Genomic DNA, 22,516 nt, shown 5'->3' on the forward strand with positions numbered 1-22,516 from the left:
CCCTAACAGTTGAGGGAACCCGTGGAAGAGGTAGGCCCAGGAAGACCTGGGCTGAGGTGGTGAGGCAAGACCTTCGTACATTGGGCCTCACCGAGGCGATGACTACTGACCGAGACCTTTGGAAATGTGCTGTGCGTGAGAAGACCCGGCAAGCCAAGTAAGATCGTTGCCAGTGCCCCTGGACTGGTTCTTGTGCGGGTGGCACATGAGATGCACCATTTTGAGAGTGGCCGTTGCCAGTACCGCCTGACTGGCTCCTGTAGGATTTTCGAGCGAGATCGTTGCCAGCGCCCCTGGACTGGCTTGTGCGGGTGGCACATAAAAGACACCATTTCGAGCGTGGCCGTTTTCGTGCGGGTGACACGTAAAAGCACCCACTACACTCTCTGAGTGGTTGGCGTTAGGAAGGGCATCCAGCTGTAGAAACTCTGCCAAATCAGACTGGAGCCTGGTGTTGCCATCCGGTTTCACCAGTCCTCAGTCAAATCGTCCAACCCATGCTAGCATGGAAAGCGGACGTTAAACGATGATGATGATGATGATGATGATGATGATGGGGCTTCTTCTAGATTCCATCTACCAAATCCACTCCCAAGGCTTATTTGAATGAGGGCTAATTGTTGAAGACACTTGCCGAAGATGCCGTGTAGTGGAACTGAACCCAACATCCTTTGGTCACCAACCAAATTTCTTAGCTACACAGCCACACTTAAGCTCTATAGACAGAGATACAAGAAGTAATGGAAACAGCAAGAGTGATTCCAATGCTTTGGTACAGCAGAGTAAATTCAGGAATCGTTGGGGTTGGGGATGGAGTGGGGGTCTCCAAATTATGTCGGAGGAGGGGATAGGGTCCCCCTCTTGCCTTGATTCAGTACCATTTCTTTGTTGATATTTGATTGTTATATCTATTGTTTTTTGTTGATTTTTTCTTCTTTTTTTTTTTACCTTCTTTTCACTCAATCTTAAAAAATAAAAAGCAAAACCCTGCACTGGGTTGGTTTACATCCCTTTATTATTCTCCCCGGAATCTTGTGGGGAATTTTCTGGCCAATAAAAAATTATTATTGTTGTTGTTGTTGTTTTTATTGAGTGAGAGAGCAGTGCATGCCATCAAAGTGACACTGGGGTAAAATATACGAAGCCCAGTATACCCATCATGACTACCCGTCTGATAAGGGTACACCAGGCACATGCTTCACAACCATATGTGCGCGACATGGTGATTCTCATATCAAGATAAACAGAACATGACCTTGCTGGTGGGGCCCTGTTAGAATTTTCTTCAGGTCGAGTAGCCCATCCCGCTCAAAAGGTCCCTGAATTTAGCGTACAAATGATTTCTGTTAGGTCGCTGCCTTTTTTTTTTCGATACAATTCCAAAGAAGAAAAAAAAATCGAAGACTGGGACCCCAATCTGTAGTTATGCTCATGTAGTCGGTGGGGCTCTATTCTGTAGATATTCCTTCTATAATTTCAGTTACACATTATATTTAAAAGCAAACATTATGAGAAGAGGATAAGGCAAAAGTATCAAGTTCCAATGTTCTTAAACTACGCAAATAATTTTAGGGAGAGAGAGAGAGAGAGAGACGAGGAAAGGATTAAGAAATATCGTAAGGGACTTCAGGAAGTGAAGCAACAATGGAAGAGCGGTGATGGGCGAAAATATGTTAGCACGAAAATAAAGTCCCGAGTGACGTGCACTTGGATTTGCTGTACGCGATTAACAACCCTTGACACCGGTGCTTCCAGCCCCCCCCCCCCTTCTACACAATATGATCAAAGTCCAATGAATAAATAAAAAAATTAATAAATAAAATATCCATGTACGTGTATATAAATATATATGTGTGCGTGTGTGTATATATTTGATGGCGTTTATTTATATAAGTATGTATGTGTGTGTGTATTATTTATATGTATCTACCACGCTCCGGTAGCGCTGCCCCAGCATGGCCACAGTCTCCAGCAATGCGCGCGCGCATACGCACATACACACAATCGCATTTGTTTCGTTGTTCGGCCTTGGCTCACAGCACAAACACACATATATACACATACATACTACACACACACACACATACATTATACATACACATACTGTGTATATATAAATATATATATGTACACATGCACAAAGTTTGATTTCAGTTAACACGCGCACCAAGACGCTAACAGGAAAAAAATAACTAGGTGAGTGTATATACAGACATACGAATATATATATATATATATATATATATATATGGGTGTATTTGTGTTAAATATAAATATATATATTTTAATATATCTACTTTCATAATTTGTATTGTCTTATATATCTCGCTCGCACTCGCTTTCTTTTCATGTACATGCATTAGACGTAATATATATACATTTCTATACATACACACACATATATATATATATTATATACTTAGTGGAACGTGTCTATGTATATATATGTTTGTATATGTATGTATGCATATATATATATATGTGTGTGTGTGTGTGTATAGTGCATGGTGCGAGCAATAACTATCATGTAAGGTTCTACATGTATAGTGTATATATGTATATATCTGCGTGTAAATTAGAAAAAATGATTTTTTTTCTGAATATATAAATCATTTAAAATTCTAATTATGAAGTACTAATTGCATTTCTGCTAATTATTAACTAAATATGTATTTATTTTATTCCGTCGTCGTACCTTGAAGCTTTGGTCCTGTCTGTTCTTTGACAGACAGATCTTACACATAAACTAAATCCACACGCGACCACCTCGTCTGTAATTCTAAAGCATTGTCTCTCTAGCACTGCTGTCAGTACTTAATTAGTCCTTCATCCAAATTACATTCTATTTAATTAAGCGATGGGATATTGACTGCTATTTTTACTTACCCCGGTGACCACATCAAGCTTCCTAGTTATTTAAGCAATCTACACCCTAATCAATTTGCCCCTGATTGAAGAGTACTACGGGGAAAAGCGTTCCATCCGAGACCATCCCATCAATCTATCGTATTTTAATATAATTCTTGTTAATCCTTAGCCCGGCTTTCTTTAGATTTACTTCGGTGGTAGGGTGTTGACTGCTATTTCTGCCTACTCGAGCGACCACGTAGAAGCCCCATACTCATTGCATGTTCTATACAGCGCCCCATCCGTGATTATCCCATCTAATATACATATATATATCCTTCATCCATCTATCTTTTTTATTTAATCGATGCTGACTGTTATTTCTAGCTTTCTTGTGACCACATAAAAGATCGCTGCACGTAACATATACTATATATCGTCCCACCCGTGACAATGTCGTCTAATAGATATATATATATATATAATCAAACTGTTAACTACCGACTTATTTCTAGCCTTCTACTGACCACACTAAATCCTCGTACACGTGGCATGCCCATCCCATCTTATATCTTCTTTACACACACACGCGCAATTAATCTTCCACTCATGTATTGATGCCATCGACTTTTAGAATGTTGACTGCTATTTCTCCCTGTTCGAGCGACCACTTCAAAGCCCCAGACACGTGTCATGTTCTCTACAGCATTCCGTCCGTGACTGTCCCACTTTATATTTCTACCTTAGTCCCTCACCCACAGGTGGTTGGAGGCTGACTGTTATTTCTAGCCGTCTTCTGGTCACATCAACCGGTTTCTTTCTGACCCTGTACCCGTGGAATATTCTCTGTAACAAAAAGTACGTGCTTAACCATTTCGGTGGCCACCCCCGTCTACAAATTCGTCTCAGAACGAGCAGAAAGAACTGAGAAAAAGCGTCCCATGCATGACCATTCCATCTATTGTATATCTGCCATTAGATTATCTTACATTTAATCGTGGAATTTTTTTTTTTACACTCGTGGCATCTTGCTGTTTCGGTTCCATCGCAACCTTACAGGTCTTTGATATAAAGCAGGGTTCCCAACCATTTTTTAAATCCAAGGACCCCTTTGATTACTATTTTATTCTGGTGGACTTTTCCCCTCCATAACCATTCGATGGTTACAAACTATTAATACAGGGGGTTTTCAAACTGTGGTCCGCAAGGACAAGACAGGGGGTCCGTGGACAGCAAATAATTTTTATGGGCAATTTGATTTTATATATATGTTTTTTAATCGAAATCTTTTAATTGACAATAAACCTATTTGTTAAATAAATAAATGTAAAAATATATGTTATTTTAAGCAAATATTTATGTATAAATTTCATAAGCGTTTATAAGGGGGTCCCCCTAAGGTAAAGTCTGAAATATAAAGGGGTCCGCAAGTCAAAAAGTTTGAAAACCCCTGTATTAATAGAAACTTTTCAAAATTCCTATTTTGTTTTTCACATATTTCCTTGTAAAGGCTGAACACTGTAAAATGTTAGAGAAAGAAACCAAACCATTCCTTGTAATACATACAGCTAAACCAAACATTTTTTAAGGGGTTCTTAAAATTCTATTGTAGCTCGCCGGGCGACCCTCCCCACTCGATCTTATACGGACCCTGGTTGAGAACCATTGATATAAAGGAAATCCACATACGACCATTCCGTCTGTTATTTTAAGACATTGGTGCACCAAGAACTGTATCTGCAAAGTTCTTTTCCGATGAGTCATTGATGCTATTTCTGTTTGCTCAGGCGACCACGTCAAACTTCTCTACCTGTGTCATATTTGCGGTTATAAGGTACATGCCTGGTTGTTTACACACCCGCCCACTCATCATTTCGTAACTGATCGAGCAGAACTACTAGCAAAGTCGTTCCAGCCGTAACCATCTTGTATTTTAACGAGACTTCTATCTTTTGTCTTGAGTTCGGCGCAGGCATGGCTGTGTGGTAAAAAAAAGTTTGCTTTCCAATCACACGGCTTCCGAGTTCAATTCCACTGCTTGCCGTCTTGGGCCAAGTGTCTTGTACTACAATCTTAGGCTGATCAAAGCTTTGCGAGTCGATTTGATACATGAAAACTGAAAGTAACTAGTCGTATATCATCACCACCGCCATTTTACGTTCGCTTTACCCACACAATTATGCCTCCACCGATTTCCCTCATAACTTCCAGAAAAATGGATATTGTTTAATGAAATTCCCGACGAATACGTTTCGGATAATGTAAAATCCGATTACATCGGAATTTGTTGTTAAAAGCAATTTTCCAAGGGTGGGGAGAGGTGTTTCGGAAAATTTACGAGTCTCATAACTTTCAGAAAAATGGATATTTTTTAATGAGATTTTCTATAAATACCTTATCCAATGGTGTAAATTAAACGTGTGGCTGTGTGATAAAGAAGTTTGCTTCCCAACCACATGGTTCCAGGTTCAGTCCTACTGTGTGGCACCTTGGACAAGTGTCTTAGTATATAACCTCGAGTCAACCCATGCCTCATATATATATATATATTGTTTTTGCATGATGTAACAATTTTGTTCAATAAAAACTGACTGAGACCTTTGGAAATGTGCTGTGCGTGAGAAGACCCGGCAAGCCAAGTAAGATCGTTGCCAGTGCCCCTGGACTGGTTCGTGTGCGGGTGGCACATGAGATGCACCATTTTGAGCATGGCCGTTGCCAGTACCGCCTGACTGGCTCCCGTAGGATTTTCGAGCGAGATCGTTGCCAGTGCCCCTGGACTGGCTTGTGCGGGTGGCACATAAAAGACACCATTTCGAGCGTGGCTGTTTTCGTGCGGGTGACACGTAAAAGCACCCACTACACTCTGAGTGGTTGGCGTTAGGAAGGGCATCCAGCTGTAGAAACTCTGCTAAATTAGATTGGAGCCTGGTGTTGCCATCCGGTTTCACCAGTCCTCAGTCAAATCGTCCAACCCATGCTAGCATGGAAAGCGGACGTTAAACGATGATGATGATGATGATGAAAAACCACATCTGAAACAGCTAGAGTGAACCGCAATTGATCTGTTGTTATTTCTTAATCATTCACCTAATCCAGAACCTACACTCTGTTTCGGTTGAGTGCAGCAAGTGTATCTCTGTGTGAATTTGATCATTCACTCAACTGTTTGTGATTGTACGCCCAACTGAAATACAAAAGTACACATTTGTCCTTAAATATTGTTTGTACACAATACCACAATCTCTAACCTGACCTTGGAGCCTCCACTGTTTAAGTGCTGAATTCTCACGAGACCTGGAAGCTTTATGTATAGAGTGGCTGAGTTCCTTTCTGGTGTTCGGCTTCATGGAGGCAATGACCGAGACTTTGGCATTATGTCATGCTTGAGAAGAAGACCCATCAAGCCAAGCAAAGCTGCAGTCATGGCAGATACTAGCGCCACGTAAAAGCACCCATGTCATGCCATATCAAAGCATCCATTACATTCTTGGAGTGGTTGGCATTAGGAGGAGCATCCAACTGTAGAAACCATACCATATCAGACTGGAGTCTGGTACAGCTTTCCAGCTTGCTAGCCCTCGTCAAATCGTCCAACCCATGCCAGCATGGAAAGCGGATTTTAAATGACTATGACAATGATGATATATATATATCATCATCATCGTCGTCGTTTAACGTTCGCTTTCCAGAAGGCTGCACCAGTCTCCAATCTGATCTGGCAAAGTTTCTACAGCTGGATGCTCTTCCTAACACCAACCATTCTGAGAGTGTAGTTGGTGCTTTTACGTGCCACTGGCACGAGGGCCAGTCAGGCGGTCCCGGCAACGAGCACGCTCAAAAGGTCTTTTTTACATGCTACCTGCATGGGAGCCTGTCTGGCAGCACTGGCAACGACCATGCTCAAATGTTTTTCATGTGCTGCTGGCACATGTGCCAATAAGGCGACCCTGGCAATGATCACGCTCAGATGGTGCTTTTAATGTTCCACTGGCATGAGTGACAATCATGGCAGTGATTTTGATTCCACTTGCCTCAACAGGTCTTTGCAAGCAAAGTTTCTTGTCCAATGAATGAGGGTTACTCGTAAGTGGGCTGGTTACACCTACTGGCATAGGCCACAGGTTATGATCTCACTTGGCTTGTCAGGTCTTCTCAAGTACAACATATTTCCAAAGGTCTTGGTCACTAGTCATTGCCTCGGTAAGGCCCAATGTTCGAAGGTTGTGCTTCACCACCCCATCCCAAGTCTTCCTGGGTCTACCTCTTCCACAGGTTCCCTCTACTGCTAGGGTGGGACACTTTTGCACACAGCTGTCCTCATCCATTCGCAACCCATGACCATACCATCACAGTCGTCTCTCTTGCACACCACACCTGATGCTTCCTAAAAACCAGGCAAACTTTCTTTGTTGACCAAATAGATCAATGGCCGTTTCCTTTTCTTTCACAAACACCAGAAGTTACTGAAGGACATTCATAGATGTTGATTCAGCATGTCCTTAATACCTGATTGATATTGATTGGTTTGGTATTGACTTTTCATGTGGTGGTAGTTGTTGGTGGTGGCATTTGATGGTGATGATGTGTGGTGGTGACAAGTTGAGGTGGTGATGGTGGTGTGCTGGTGATATTGGTGGTGGTGGTAGTAGTAATAGTATTCATGATGGTGGTGGTAGTAGTAATAGTATTCATGATGGTGGTGACACAAGTGGTGGTAATAGTAGTAGTAGTCATGATGGTGGTGATGACATAAATGAAGGTGGTGGTGGTGGTGGTGATGACAAACACTCTTTACTAAAAGCATTGTCCATTATTGCAATTTTTTGTCTCAAACCAAAGAAAGTTCTTTTCCCTTTTTTTTTTTGCCCTGAACGACACTTTTATGGGGTCAGCACCTTTGGGACTTCTAGACAAGCCTGTAAATGATATGAGGGGTCCTGAAACTCAGAGACCCCCCCCCCCAGATGGTACACACTCTAGATAACCACTTTTAGATGTCCCATTCCACCTAAAGTCGACCTTGATGAAATTTGAACTCAGAACCTAACGGCAGATGAAATACTGCTAAGCATTTCGCCCGGTGTGCTAACGTTTCTGCCAGCTCTCCGCCGTTTGACTGCTATTTCTAGCATATCAAGCAAACTTGTTGAAGCCCCTCCCTTTATTCCTATTCAACTGCCACTGCTCCATTAGTTTATGTGAGTCATAGAAATCATAAAATGTCTTGTGTGTTTACATATTTACATGTCAAAAAGCCCAGGAGGCCTTGTACGAACAATAACGGTGAATGGGCGACACCTAAATTTTGAATAATACCCACAAGTCAAGGATTGGTTTCCGGTTTTGGTATTTTATAGAACAAGGTTAACTCTTTTGTTACCCTATTTCTGTTGAGATGCTCTGTGTTTCTTGCAAATAATTTTAAATATAACAAAGAATTTAGTAAAATAACTTCGTTATCATTCAGCTGGTGTTAGGAACATAAATTGTGACTAAGGTTTGGTGGAAGATTTTAATTCAAAACTTACGAAAACAAGAAATTTGTACTACAGAGCCAGAGTTGGTATCGAAAGGGTTAAACACAATTCTACATTTAGGCATTTGCACATTAGAAGCAGTTGGAAGGGTGTGGATTGAAGGAAATTTAGGCTATTATTTCTAGCATATAGACTGACCACATTGAGGTCTCCTTCTCTCATGTTGTCTGCTGATTATTTTTCTTCTTAACCCTTTCGTTACTGTATTTCTGTTGAGATGCTCTGTGTTTCTTTCAATTAATTTTAAATATAACAAAGAATTTAGTAAAATAACTTTGTTTTATATAATTAATTGCAGTGACAGTCAAATTGATTAATTACACTGATTGACTTAATTAGCTAACAAACCCATGTTGTTTATTCTTTTCAGTTATAAAAATGTCGCAGTGTGTCTTGGTTACAGGGGGAGCCGGTTACATCGGCTCTCACACAGTTGTGGAACTCCTCAACGCTGGCTACGAGGTCGTTGTCCTTGACAACCTGGTAAACGCCTCGTTAGGTGAGTGAGCTTAATTACGGTCTCCTCCTCCCCCTCTCCTCCTTATCTCTTAATCTCCACCCCCCCTGCCACTGCTGTCCTTGTACACATCTGGACATAGCATACACTTGTATCTCTGTAAAACACTCCTCTCTCCCTCCCTTTACCTCCCCACCCACACAATGGGGTGCTCCAAAGTTCCTGGCTTTAAGGGCCCTTTGTTGCCAACACAGACGGGAGCTCTCTGAACTTTGCCCAGCCTAATCTTACTGTATTTATATGTTTGTATATATATGTATGTGTGTGTACATGCAGATATATTTATATGTATGTGCGTGTGTGTGTGTGTATATATTGATATGTATGTGTGGGCCTGAGTGTGTGTGTGTGTGTGTGTGTGTTTAGGTCTCTTTGTCTTGGTATCACACCCTAATTGTAAACAAGTGCCACTGTCATACCAGCGGTGTCCTTTGCCTTGTAATCTTGCAGGGAAACATATCCGGTTATTGTACTGTTTCATGTTCAAAGGATCGGGAGGGGGGGAACAGTTTAGAAATGGGTTAAGTTTGCAACTGGAAGAACATCCCTCTCTCTCTACCTTTCACCCCTCCCTCTTTTTCTGTTTTTCACCCCCTCTCTCTGGCTTCCACCTTTCTCTTTCTATCTCCTCCCTCCCCTGTCTCTCTTTCTCTTTCACTCCCCCTCTCTCTCTCTCATACTAAAACACTTTTTTCTTTTATTTCCAGAAAGTATCAAAAGAGTTGAAGAAATCACAAAGAAATCCATCACTTGTTACAATGTGGATCTCCTCGACAAAATGGGATTGAAATCGGTCTTCTCCAAGGTTAGTTTCATTCACACCCTTCCGTTTGAACCCTCCTTGCTCTCTTCATCATCACCATTTTTTACAACCATGTCCCATGCTGGCATGGGTGGGGACAGTTTGACAGGACCCAACGTGTGGGGCGGTGGTGGTGGTTGTGATGAAAATGTTGGTGTTGGAAGTGCCATAGTTTGTTTTTAACCCTGAATCTCTTCTTGCTCTGCAGCACAAGTTCTTCTGTGTCATTCACCTGGCTGCGCTGAAGGCTGTCGGAGAATCGTGCGAACTACCTTTACTTTACTACAAGAACAATGTTGGTGGTGCCCTCAACTTGATAGAGGTAAAAATTTCAGCAATCAGAAAAAAAAAAAGAATATTGATAAAACATCCTTGAACTCTTTTGTTACCATATTTCTGTTAAAATCCTCTGATTTTTGTTTCAATTAATTTTGAAAATAATGAAGAAATTAGTGAAATAACTTTGTCATTATTACCTCCGCCTTAACGAAGGCATTGTTTTCAGTTGACTACGTTTGTCCATGGACAAAATATCTCAAGAACCGTTGGACGCATACAACCAATCAGAGTTCACCTTGACCTAGTTGTCAAGTTAACAAACACACTCTAGATGAAGAACGGTGTTGCCAAGTTATGCCTGATTTTAGGAGACAAGGAATTAGATAGATCGGCATCTATACCTATTATCGGACGATTATGTTTGGTCCCAGAAGATGTGCACATCCTTGATATATAAATACTTATATATTCACTTACATGTATGTGTGTGTGTGTGCATGTATATATATACATATACATATCTATGGATTAAATAGACCAAGAACAACTTCACCCTCATGCAGATCCTCTGGGACCAAACATAAGAGAAGTTATGCCCATACTGGAGCCCTAATCTTGTTAAATGCTTTTCCAGTTTTTTTTAATTTGTTTTTTTTTTAATACATATTTTTCTCTTACCCACTCTTCTCTCACTCAAAGGTGATGACAGAATTTGAAGTGTTCAAAATTGTTGTGTCCAGTTCCGCCACGGTCTACGGTGTGCCTCAGCAGTTACCCCTCACTGAATCCCACCCGACAGGCAGCTGCATCAACCCTTATGGACAGACAAAATACTTCATCGAGGTCATATTAACTGACATTGCAAAGGCCGACCCCGTAAGTTGCCATGATTCTGTTTACTGTTTGTATTCTATTCAGACCAGTGTCCTCCTCTTGATTGTTGCTTCGACTGTGGTTCGGCTGTTGTTTGCTCCAGCCGTCTTCAGGTGTCATCTGAAGACTGTTCTATATTTTAGAGATGATGAATTTTGTGCATCATTTACATTGGACGGATGTTTGTCCTCATCTTGTTTGTTCTCACCACAACGTTTCGGCTGATTTACTCTCCAGCCTTCATCAGGTATCTTGATGGAATTTTGAACCCAACCCTGGGTTCTCATTCCTAAGGTATTTTTTTTTCCTAATGTTATTATTATTATTATTATTATTTATTCAAGGCACTACCTGGAATTGAACTCTGAACCTTGGGGTTAGTAGCCCACGCTCTTAACAATTACCGACAGGCATATAGTGTAACGATTAAAAGCGTGGACTACTAACCCCAAGATTCCGAGTTCAATTCCAGGTAGTGTCTTGAATAGATAATAATAATAATATCAGTTGATATTTTGTGAATCACAAGGGGGTGCTCAAAAGGTCCTGGCTTTAAGGGTATCGCAAAAGGCCTGATGAGCGGCCCAACATTCTGGATTCTTTTTTTACAGGGCTTAGAAAAACTGAAGTGTGAATCTGAGAGCGGGAATATGTTGAATAAAATCCTCTTGTATTTTCTTTTACCCAAAGCGAGGAACTTTGCAGCCCACCCCTCTCAAATCTTGGTGCTTTGTTTAGCATATTAGATAAAGATATTGGTTAGTGCAATTCAGTCACCTAAAGTTTTTGAGTTCAATTCCAAGCACGGCATATTCTGTGTCATGCTGAATTTCTCTCCTGAGAACAGCATTAAGGTAATGTGTGTCTGTGGAGTGCTCAGCCACTTGCACATTGACTCCATGAACAGGCCCTGCCATTGTTTGGATCAGCTGCAACCCTCGTGGTCGTAATCGATGGAGAGCCAGGCCAGTCATAATGATGATGACAATGTCCATGATCCAGCCATGCCTTCCACTCTAGAATGCAAATAATTTCTCATTTTTTGTTTTCTTCTCTCTGTCTGTGTGTCCTTTAGCGATGGAGCACTGTCATACTGAGATACTTCAACCCAGTCGGGGCCCACAAATCCGGCAGGATCGGCGAGAACCCTAATGGTATCCCTAACAATTTGATGCCCTTCATCGCCCAGGTGGCTGTGGGTAAACAGAAGGGGGTGAAAGTCTACGGCAATGACTATGATACTCCTGATGGCACAGGTGAGTTGCACTCGCACTTCACTCATACTCTCACTCACAATCTCTTTTACACTCTCACCCTCTCATTTACACTATCATACTCTCTCACCCTTCACTCACACTCACTCACCCATCACTAGCTCACTCTCACTCACACTCTCGTCCTTCACTCACCCTCTCACACTCTTGCCCTTTGTTCACGTTTCACTCACGCACTCATCCTTCACTAGCACTCTCTCTTTCTCTTTTACTTGTTTCAGTCATTTGACTGTGGCCATGCTGGAGCACCGCTTTTAGTCGAGCAAATCGACCCCGGGACTTATTCTTTGTAAGCCTAGTACTTATTCTATCAGTCTCTTTTGCCGTATTGCTAAGTTACGGGGATGTAAATACACCAGCATCGGTTGTCAAGCGATGTTGGGGGGGACAAGCACAGACACACAAACATATATACGACGGGCTTCTTTCAGTTTCTGTCTACCAAATCCACTCACAAGGCTTTGGTTGGCCCGAGGCTATAGTAGAAGACACTTGCCCATGGTACCATGCAGTAGAACTGAACCCAGAACCATATGGTTAGTAAGAAAGCTACTTACCACATGATGGCCACTCCTGCACCTATATATATATATATTTTTTTTTTTTCTCTCCCTGTTTATTTCTGTGTTCCTTTCAGATGAAGAGCATAGGCTCGAAACGTAAAAGACTTTCTCACCTTCCCGAGCGTTAAACTAATTCATCTGTTTGTTGTTTACACACCCGTCTTCATCTTGTTTTTTTTGTAAATTCTCACAATACATATATATATATATATATATATATATAAATCTGATTGTAGGTATGTATACACACATATGTTTCTATAATTTGTCTCCAGGTGTCCGAGACTACATCCATATTGTTGACTTAGCCAGTGGTCATGTGTCGGCCGTAGAGAAGTTGAAAGAAGATTGTGGACTTAAAGTAAGTGCTTTTTCTTCCGTATTTACCATTTTCTACATATTTATTGATTTTTGTCTCCTGTAATGCTGTATTTTGTCCCTTTTTCTATAACGGTCCATTTGAATCACTGTTTGGTTCTGTTTTCTGTAGGTCTACAATCTTGGAACAGGCTGTGGCTACTCAGTATTACAAATGATTGAAGCTTTCAAGGAGGCTAGTGGCAAGAAGGTTAGGGTTTGCGGTTATCATCATCATCATCATCATCATCATCATTATTATTATTATTGGTGGCTAGCTGGCAGAATCGTTAGCACGCTGGGCAAAATGCGTAACGGTATTTTGTCTGTCTTTACGTTCTGAGATCAAATTCTGCCGAGGTCAACTTTGCCTTTTATCCTTTCAGGGTCGATAAATTAAGTACGAGTTGCATACTGGGATCGATTTTACCGACTGGCACCCCCCCTCTCCCAAAATTTCAGGTCTTGTGCCTAGAATAGAAAAGATTACCATTATTATTAATATTATTGGTGGTGAGCTGACAGAATCGTTAGCACGCCAGGTGAATTGCTTAGTCGTATTTCACCTGTCTTACCTCCACCTTAGCAAAGGCAGAAGTATTGTTTTCAGTTGTGTTTGTTTGTCTGTGGACAAGATATCTCAAGAATTGCTGGATGGATTCGGATGGAACTTTCAGGGATGTTTGGCCCCGTGACTGGAACAAACTGATTAGATTTTGGGATCGATCCGGTACCGTTTTTTTGGATTATTTTTCTTGTTTTTTACTTAATTTTTTGAGAGCACTTCGGTTCATTTTTAGTATTCTCGTTTGTGAGAGCAGTTGAGTTTATTTCAGATATTCTCATTTTTAAAAATCATCTGAGAGGACATTGGTGATTGCCTTGTCGGAGGTTTGCACTCTCTGAGTGCTCTTGTTGTTATTTATTATTATTATTATTATTATTGAGGTTAACTTTGCCTTTCATCCTTTTGGTTTCAATATGTTGTAGATTCCTTACAAAATAGTGGAACGTCGCAAAGGTGACACGGCTTCGTGTTATGCAGATCCTTCTCTCGCTGCCAAAGAACTGAAATGGAAAGCTGTCAGAGACTTGAAAGAAATGTGTAAGTAAACAAATATATTTTAGCAAATACCGAATGTTGTTGTTGTTGTTGTTGTTGTTCTGTTTTTGTAGTCAGGATCTTCTACTATAATAGAAGACAAGTGGCTTCTACTTATAGCCACGGGCTGACCAAAGCCTTGTGAGTGGATTTGATAGATGGAAACTGCAAGAAGCCCATCGTGTATGTATGTGTGTGTATATGTTTGTCCCCTCACCATCGCTTGACAGCCGGTGCTGGTGTGTTTACGTCCCCGTAGCCTAGCGGTTCGGCAAAAGGGACCGATAGAATAAGTACTAGGCTTACAAAGAATAAGTCCTGGGGTCGATTTGCTCGACTAAAGGCGGTGCTCCAGCATGGCCACAGTCAAATGATTGAAACAAGTAAAAGTATAAAAGAAAAAGAATATATATATATATATATACGATAAAAACAAATAAAAATAAATGTGCCAGTGGCGCATAAAAAGCACCCACTACACTCTCGGAGTGGTTGGCGTTAGGAAGGGCATCCAGCTGTAGAAACTCTGCCAAATCAGATTGGGGCCTGGTGCAGCCTCCCGGCTTGCCGGTCCTCAATCAAACCGTCCAACCCATGCCAGCATGGAAAGCAGACGTTAAACGATGACATAGGCCAGGTAAAAATACTAACAAGGTGTATTAGGTTGACACTCAGGAAAATATGAAGTGGTTGGCATCAGGAGGGGCATCCAGCTGTAGAAAGCATACTACACAGCAGAGCTTGGTTCCGTCTTCTGGCTTGTCCGTTTCTGTGAAACCGTCCGACTCATGCCAGCATGGCAAAACAGACATTAAGTGGCGATGGCGATGGCGGTGGTGGTGATGATGATGATGATGGTGGTGGTGGTAGTGGTGGTGGTGGTGATGATGATGATATCTCTGTGTTTGTTGTATTTACAGGTGCTGATTTGTGGTTATGGCAATCAAAGAATCCAGACGGGTACGAGAGTACGGAAAAGAAGCAATAGACTGCAATTGTCCTGACCTGACCCGACACGACCTGACCTCGATTGATCTCTCTGCTGACCTTACCAAACCAAAATAAATAAAACCAGACCAGACTTCATCTTTTTGACTCGTCAAACTCCATCATACGCAGGGTGTGGGGCCTCTATCAACACACGTCTTTACTGCTACATATATGTGTGTGTGTATGTATGCATGTGTATATATATATATATGTATGTATGCATATGTATGTGTGTGTGTATATATGTATATATGCATATGTATGTAAACGTGTATATATGCATATATATGTATGCATATGTGTGTGTGTATGTATGCATATGTATGTTTACACACACACAAAATATCATTTAAATAGTCTGTTGAAAATCCCTTTAGATAGAAAGTTGTTGTTTTTCTTGTAGCCAAAAGAATTTTTTGACCCCGTTATTCTACTAATTAGTTATAACTTTATCTACTTCGAGTTCAACTATAAAAACAAATTATTTCACACTCTCTCAAAGTTTCTAAAATTCCCATGATGTGTGTGTATTCTACTGGTCAAATGGCATTACTCTGCTAACCAGTCTTGGTCGGGTCTCAAGGTCAAACTTACATAACAGGGGTCAGCAGTTACAACAATACAATGACAACGACGATTATAATAGGTCCTCAAACTTAAAGGGACAGGAACTTCTGATTTGCATAGGGTCCAGTACTAAACTTTTGAAGGCATTTGAAAACTGGGCTGAATATTGGAACTAAATAATATATTTTTTGGTGGGGGGTTGTTCTTCATTTTATTCTGAATGTATTCCAGGGGAACGGGAATGGGGGTGGGGAGATTAATCAGGGAACTTTTGAAGGGAGAGAGACTTAAGTGGTGGTGGGTAGGCAGGTAGTAAGGGACCAGATTTTATACACACACATGAATATAAATACATATATATAAATATGTGGTTATACGAAGGCACATGGTCTAGTGGACAGTGCTGCCCTCATGATCGCGAAGTCATAGTTTCAATTCCTAGACTGGGTGGTGCGTTGTATTCTTCAGCTAATTCTCTCCTCCTCCTATTTCTACTCTCCTTCTGCTGTCCAAGTCTGGTTTTCTATTTTTCAAGGCTTATATATTTTTCTTATTTGCAACAGCAGCATTGCTAAATAAATTATTAATAAAAATACATTTAAGAAAGAAAAGAAAATACATTTATAGAAAAGCAATAAAAAAATTTAAAAATTGAGAAAATTTTCATATTTTTGTTTGAGAAATTCTTTTGCATATATATGTGAGCATCTGTGTGTGTGTGTGTCAGTGTGTGTAATAAAACAACTCCCAGTCTCTGAGAAGAACAGGACCAAAGTCCTAAAGGCAGCATCGGAGACGACGAAGAGACGCTCCAGCTGGGTCGAGCCGAAGAGGAACAAAACCGTTCGAAGACAATATTTTCGTTGTTAATGCCAAGGGAAGTAACTCTTGCGTGAGGCATTGTGATAGTGTTGACGTTTCACCGCTACCATGACAACCAACGTTATTTCTCGAAGTTCGGAAGCTGAGTCAAGGAAGAGGAGTTCCAACTCGATGGAATCTCCAAGCAGAAGACATGAGAGAAGGAGACCTCAACGTGGTCACTCTATATGCTAGAAATAATAGCCTAAATTTCCTTCAATCTACATGCTTCCAACTGCTTCTGATATCCATCTGCCCAAATGTAGAAGTGTGTTTAACCCTTTCGATACCAACCCGGCTGAAACCCCCTCTGGCTCTGTAGTACAAATGTTTTGTTTCCATAAGTTCTGAATTAAAATCTTCCACCAAACCTTAGTCACAATTTATGTTCCTAAAACTAGCTTAATGATAACTAAGTTATTTTACTAAATTCTTTGTTCTGTTTAAAATTAATTGAAAGAAACAGAGCATCTCAACAGAAATATGGTAACGAAAGGGTTAAGAAGAGAAAAATAATTAGCAGAAGACCTCAACGTGGTCATTCTATATGCTAGAATGACTGGCTCCCGTACCTTTGGCACATAAAAATCACCATCCAAATGTGGTCGATGCCAGCCCCCTTGACCCAACCAGCTCCTGTGCCGGTGGCATGTAAAAAAGCACCATCCGAACGTGACTAATACTAGTGCCGCCTGACTGCGCTGGTGGCACTTAAAAAGCACCATCCAAATGTGGTCAATGCCAGCCCTCACGCCCCGATTGGCTCCTGTGCCAGTGACACGTAAAAAAGTACCCACTAAACTCTCAGAGATGTTGGCATTAGGAAGGGCATCCAGCTGTAGAAACCATGCCAGATCAGATTGGAGCCTGGTGAAGCCTCCTAGCTTGTCAGACCCCAGTCAAACCCATGAAAGCATGGATGATGACGATGACATTAAGGGACAATCTGGATAAGGTTGGGTTTTCAGAAAAAGAAATCAGGCAACTAACTTGCACACTCCAAATACACCCTGATCTCAGGGCCATGCACCCTGTCCAGTGATCTTACTTCAGAGACCCTTACTTTAACTCCAATTTGGTTGCTTGTATTTGTGATCCCACTCTTTCAGGTGTTGCTGGTTAGTTACATGAATGGGAGACCCTGCGCGAATGATGTAACAACACCCTGTGAACATTCAATAGTAACTTTTATTATTTCACCATACAATATTTAAGTTGGTCATGAATTCGTTCTGCAGCATTCATAAATAATTGATTACAAAAGCCCTGCATTGAAGTTTGCCAAGACAGGAGATAAATAGACACATTAGATTCATATTGGCCACGTATAATGACAACATGTCCGGGAAGAGCAGGAGTTGCTGAAATGACTATTACAAATTGTAAGAGTGTGGGGAATTGGACCGCAGGTCACCACATACTGAAAATTGGGGCTAGAAACAAGCCTTTACATGACCCTTGTACCATGACATCCCAGAAGGCTCTAGAATGACCCATCACGTGAAGCCTGGCCACTGATTAGTCGGTAACTTGGCCTCACAGTGTGTTATAAGCTGCACCAGATACACATCATCATCATGTATGGCAAATGAAAGACAGAAGATGGAAGATACACAATTGTTTTGAAACATCTAGCATCGATCCCGCATGGGTGGCACACTCAACAACTTTTCTTGCTGTATTACGAGTTCATTTCTCTTTTTTTCCTCCCATCTGGGATTTTATTTTTGATCTTCTATATGAATGAAGATATTTCCTCCATCTGGCTGCTTTTCTTTCTACAAAATGAGAAGATACATTGCGGAACAGTCAATTTAACGAGTTGTATCTATTTATCACCCAACGAGATACATCTGAACCAGTTCTTAAGTGCTCCACCTGTGAGGGATCGATGCTCGATGTGTCGAAACAACTGTTGTGATCAATAAATTCTCGTATATTCCATCTTCCGTCTTTCATTTCATATATACCTAACGATCAGTCTGAAAGTGACTGTGGTTCACCAGTAAGCTACCAGGTGTAAACCATTTGTTTTATTATCCATTATATATATCTATCTAAATATATATAGTAATCCCTCACCACATCGCAGTTTATTATTTAAGCTTACGTCAGTTCCTCGGTGGTGTTGGTTTGCATTTATAATAAAATAAATGTATACAAATTATAAAAATAAAAAATATACAATACTGCTTCTACTTCATGGATTTTCACCTGTCGTGGAGTTTTGGATTGTAACACCCACGAGAGTAGAGGGATTACTGTATTTATACATAGACATGTGAGGTAAGAAGTTTTGCTTCCCAACCACATTGTTCCCAGTTCAATCCCACTGCATGGCACCTTGGGTAATTGTCTTCTACCGATCATTTTAGTGAGTGCGCTTGCACTCAAGCTTGTGCACGCAAGCATGGAAAAAGCATATGTTAAATAATGACGACTACCCAGATATCTGTCAGTGAGACCAGCTATTTTCCATTGTGTGTTCTTTTATGCTTTGTTAAATAACTTGTTGAAGTGAAAGATTTTCTACATATTTCACAATTAAACAAGTTTTCTCCAGTGTGTTTTCTTCTGTGTTTGGTTAAATGACTGTTACAGACGAAAGATTTCTGACAGATCTCACAATTGTACGGCCTTTCACCAGTGTGACTCCGTTTATGCACCGTTAAGCTAGAATTATCAGAGAAACACTTCCCACAAACGTCACAGTGCAGTGGTTTCTCTCCAGTGTGCATTCGTGTGTGTATTTTTAAGCTACTGTTTGAGACGAAGTATTTTTCACACACATCACAGCGATAAGGTTTCTCTCCAGTGTGGCTACGTTTGTGAACAAAAAGGTTAGAATTGTGGGTGAAAGTTTTGCCACAAGTCTCACAATGGAATGGTCTTTCACCACTATGGATTCTTCCATGTGTTGTTAAATCACTTTTATAAATAAACGATTTCCCACAAACTTCACAACGAAACATTTTCTCTCCATTGTGAATTCTTTTATGAGTTGTTAGAATACTGCTAGAAGGGAAAGATTTTCCACAGACTTCGCAGGGAAACGGGTTTTCTCCAGAGTGAGTCCGACAGTGGATGACAACACTAGAGTTCTGGGTGAAACACTTGCCACAGATTTCACAACTGAAAGGCTTCTCCCCCGTATGAATTCGTTTGTGCCTCATTAAATCCTTGTTATCAATGAAATATTTGCCGCATATCTCACATTGAAAACGTTTGTCTCCTGTGTGCCGACGTTTATGAACGATAAGGTTAGAAGTGTGCGAGAACGATTTCCAACACATGTCACATTGAAACGGTTTTTCTCCAGTGTGAATTCGAATGTGTTTCGTTAAATCACTGTTAAAGACAAAAGCCTTTCCACATATTTCACATTTAAGCAGTTTTTCTCCGCTATGCATCCTCTTGTGGGTCACTAAATTACTGTTTGAGACGAAATATTTCTCACACACAACGCAACGATATGGCTTCTCTCCAGTGTGGCTACGAATGTGAACTACAAGATTAGAATTATCAGAAAATGATTTTCCGCATATTTCACAGTGAAATTGTTTTCCCCGAGTCTGTATTCGACTGTGTTTTGTTAAATTACTCTTACACACAAAACGTTTCTCACATATTTCCCTGTGATATCGTTCCTCCTTATTGTGTATTTCTTTGTGTTTGAAAACTTCATGTTCTGAAGAGAACGTCTTCCAACAAACATCACATCCATATTCACCAATATTTCCCCGTAACGATCTTTCTTCGGTAAATGTTCCCCAGCCTGCAGGTTCCTCATCCCTGTCTGCCTGTGGAACAACCCTATTTATAGTGTTAAATGCAGTTGTTTTAGAAGTGTCCAAGTGCTTAACGCCCTCCATAATCAATATTCTCGAGGAATTCTTCAAAGACGAGAGATATGTCTTTGGGGTTAACCTATAATGGTTTGCGTTCACATCTTAAATACCACAGACCTGGAACCCACCAAATATAGATATCTTTTCTACTCACCGGGAGAAATGTTTGATTCGAAGTAAAGAAGAAGAGTCAAGAAAATTCAGATCGATTAGTTGTTGTTAATTAAAAGTCATTTCCCACCAAAACAGGGAGCAAATTAATTAAAGATGTTAATTCTGTGATGAAATAAAATATTTAATGATGAGGTTGATGGAACATATCGACCCAAGAACACTCGGAGGTTGACTTTATCTTAGCTACAAACATTAACGTTCACCTCAGCGTGAGATAAATACTAAACAAGTCATCAATTAAATTATCTCGACTAATTAGTAGGCGGTGCCTTTGAGGAGTTTCTTGTTTGAATGATAGCGGTGTCAGGCGTGAGAAGTCCCTGGCGTAATTTAATACAGCACCAGACCAATAACAGCCTACTCGGGACTCTAAATGTCCCGCTTCACTGGGACAGCCTAAATTATCTTTTATCTTTTACTTGTTTCACTCATTTGACTGCGGCAATGCTTGGGCACCGCCTTGGAGGGTTTTAGTCGAACAAATCGACACAAGATCCTTTTTCTTAAACCTTAGAACTTCTTTTGCTTAGCCGCTAGGTTACGGAGACGTAAACACACCAACAGTGGTTGTCAAGCAGTGAGGCGAGACAAATAAAAACACATAAATATATACAACCATCTGCACCGAATACATATACATATTTATGTCGGGCTTCTTTCAGTTTCCATCTACTAAATCCATTCACAAGGCTTTAGGCGGTCCGAGGTTATAGTAGAAGACACTCGCCCAAGGTGCCAAGCAGTGGGACTGAACCCAGAACCATGTGGTTCATAAGCAAGCTACTTACCACACAGCCACACTTAAAATATAAAACTCTGAAAATTGTTGCTGTCACAGTTTTTTTTTAATATTAATTTTTGCCATTTAGTAGAAAAATCTGACATGGAACGTTACTGCTGGTTTGAGTTGATTCTTTGGCTACTGACTGGCCGGAACTATCTGTCTGTGTCTCTCTCTCTCTCTCTCTCTCTCTCTCTCTCTCTCTCTCTCTCTCTCTCTCTCTCTCTCTCTCTCTCTCTCTCTCTCTCTCTCTCTCTATATATATATATATATATATATATATATATATATATATATATCTGTCTATCTATCAATCTGTCTATCTATCTGTCTGTCTGTCTGTCTGTCTACCTCTCTCTCTCTCTATTTATCTATCACTCGTCCACCTTTGTTTGTTCCCGTAGAATTTATCAAATTAGAAAACGCAAATTTAATATAAAAATATATTTTCTGAAATTGCAAATTATTTAAAATATAAAAATATAATTTTCAACAGAGAGAATTTATCAAAATAGAAAACAAACGAAGTTTGAAGTTAAGTTTAAAAAATAAATGTGATACTATACTTATTACTGTGTAATGTTTCAAACGTACCGATTTCGGTGTCGAATTTGTTCCAATAACTTTCCGAAGATTTTCTCCTTCAATTCATAACGCAACATGAATTCAATGAGATGCGACTGAAGTAAATTTCGGGTTGTACCATTTTCTCTTTCGTTGCGATTCTTTACATGTTTCCATAAGCATTCTATGTGGTTGGTTGTGGCAAAGGTTATCGGATCAACAAATGGTTATGGAATGATTTACAGTGAAATGTCTATATCCTAACTATTATATAAACACCAGAGGTCAGAAATTATAGTTGTACCAAGCAATATACGCTCTTGGGGCAGAAGTCATAGTGAAAAACTTTTGACTAATTTTTTCACGTGTTCATTTCAAAGTGAACAACTTTGAATTACGCGCGGTGGTGGTGGGGCTGATGGGTGTATGTGATTTGTTTTTAAAAACAATAATGAATAATGCAAAAATATATTTATTTATAAAGTTTAAACTGAACATGGAATGAAATATATTTATTTATAAACTTTAAACTGAACTTCATTTGTTTAAATTCTACGGAAACAAGCGAAGGTGGACG

The 22,516-nt window shown here is 40.3% G+C and overlaps 2 protein-coding genes across 5 annotated transcripts; one reads left to right on the forward strand and one right to left on the reverse strand.

Annotated features, from left to right (window-relative positions):
* The first annotated feature begins 2,129 nt into the window (after positions 1-2,129).
* On the forward strand, positions 2,130-16,371 carry LOC106875314 (uncharacterized). Of its 4 annotated transcripts, none has more exons than XM_089344770.1 (10): positions 2,130-2,196; positions 8,758-8,886; positions 9,612-9,709; positions 9,915-10,028; positions 10,685-10,861; positions 11,934-12,114; positions 12,971-13,056; positions 13,186-13,263; positions 14,043-14,157; positions 15,075-16,371. In XM_089344770.1, exons 2-10 carry the CDS (start codon positions 8,766-8,768, stop codon positions 15,140-15,142), a joined length of 1,038 nt encoding a protein of 345 aa, XP_089200896.1. In that variant the 5' UTR covers positions 2,130-2,196; positions 8,758-8,765; the 3' UTR covers positions 15,143-16,371. The 4 variants fall into 4 exon arrangements, with proteins under 4 accessions (XP_089200896.1, XP_089200899.1, XP_089200898.1 ...); XM_089344772.1 differs by lacking the exon at positions 2,130-2,196 and adding an exon at positions 8,193-8,213; XM_089344771.1 differs by lacking the exon at positions 2,130-2,196 and adding an exon at positions 8,203-8,347.
* Positions 16,372-17,742: 1,371 nt separating this feature from the next.
* Positions 17,743-20,899, reverse strand: LOC106875316 (uncharacterized). Its single transcript, XM_014923404.3, has one exon. The coding sequence runs from the start codon at positions 20,442-20,444 to the stop codon at positions 19,041-19,043; it is 1,404 nt and encodes a 467-aa protein (XP_014778890.2). The 5' UTR covers positions 20,445-20,899; the 3' UTR covers positions 17,743-19,040.
* Positions 20,900-22,516: the final 1,617 nt, after the last annotated feature.

This window comes from Octopus bimaculoides, chromosome 28, assembly GCF_046866305.1.
Source record: "Octopus bimaculoides isolate indiv1 chromosome 28, ASM4686630v1, whole genome shotgun sequence".
Classification (NCBI taxonomy): Eukaryota; Metazoa; Mollusca; class Cephalopoda; order Octopoda; family Octopodidae; genus Octopus; species Octopus bimaculoides.

Excerpts from the sequence above, each read along its gene's own strand:
- LOC106875316 (XM_014923404.3), bottom strand. The coding sequence starts at position 20,444 with ATGGAGGGCGTTAAGCACTTGGACACTTCTAAAACAACTGCATTTAAC.
- LOC106875314 (XM_089344770.1), top strand. The coding sequence starts at position 8,766 with ATGTCGCAGTGTGTCTTGGTTACAGGGGGAGCCGGTTACATCGGCTCT. Across the intron at positions 12,115-12,970 it reads TGATACTCCTGATGGCACAG|GTGTCCGAGACTACATCCAT; the intron begins GTGAGTTGCACT and ends ATTTGTCTCCAG. Across the intron at positions 13,057-13,185 it reads AAGAAGATTGTGGACTTAAA|GTCTACAATCTTGGAACAGG; the intron begins GTAAGTGCTTTT and ends TGTTTTCTGTAG.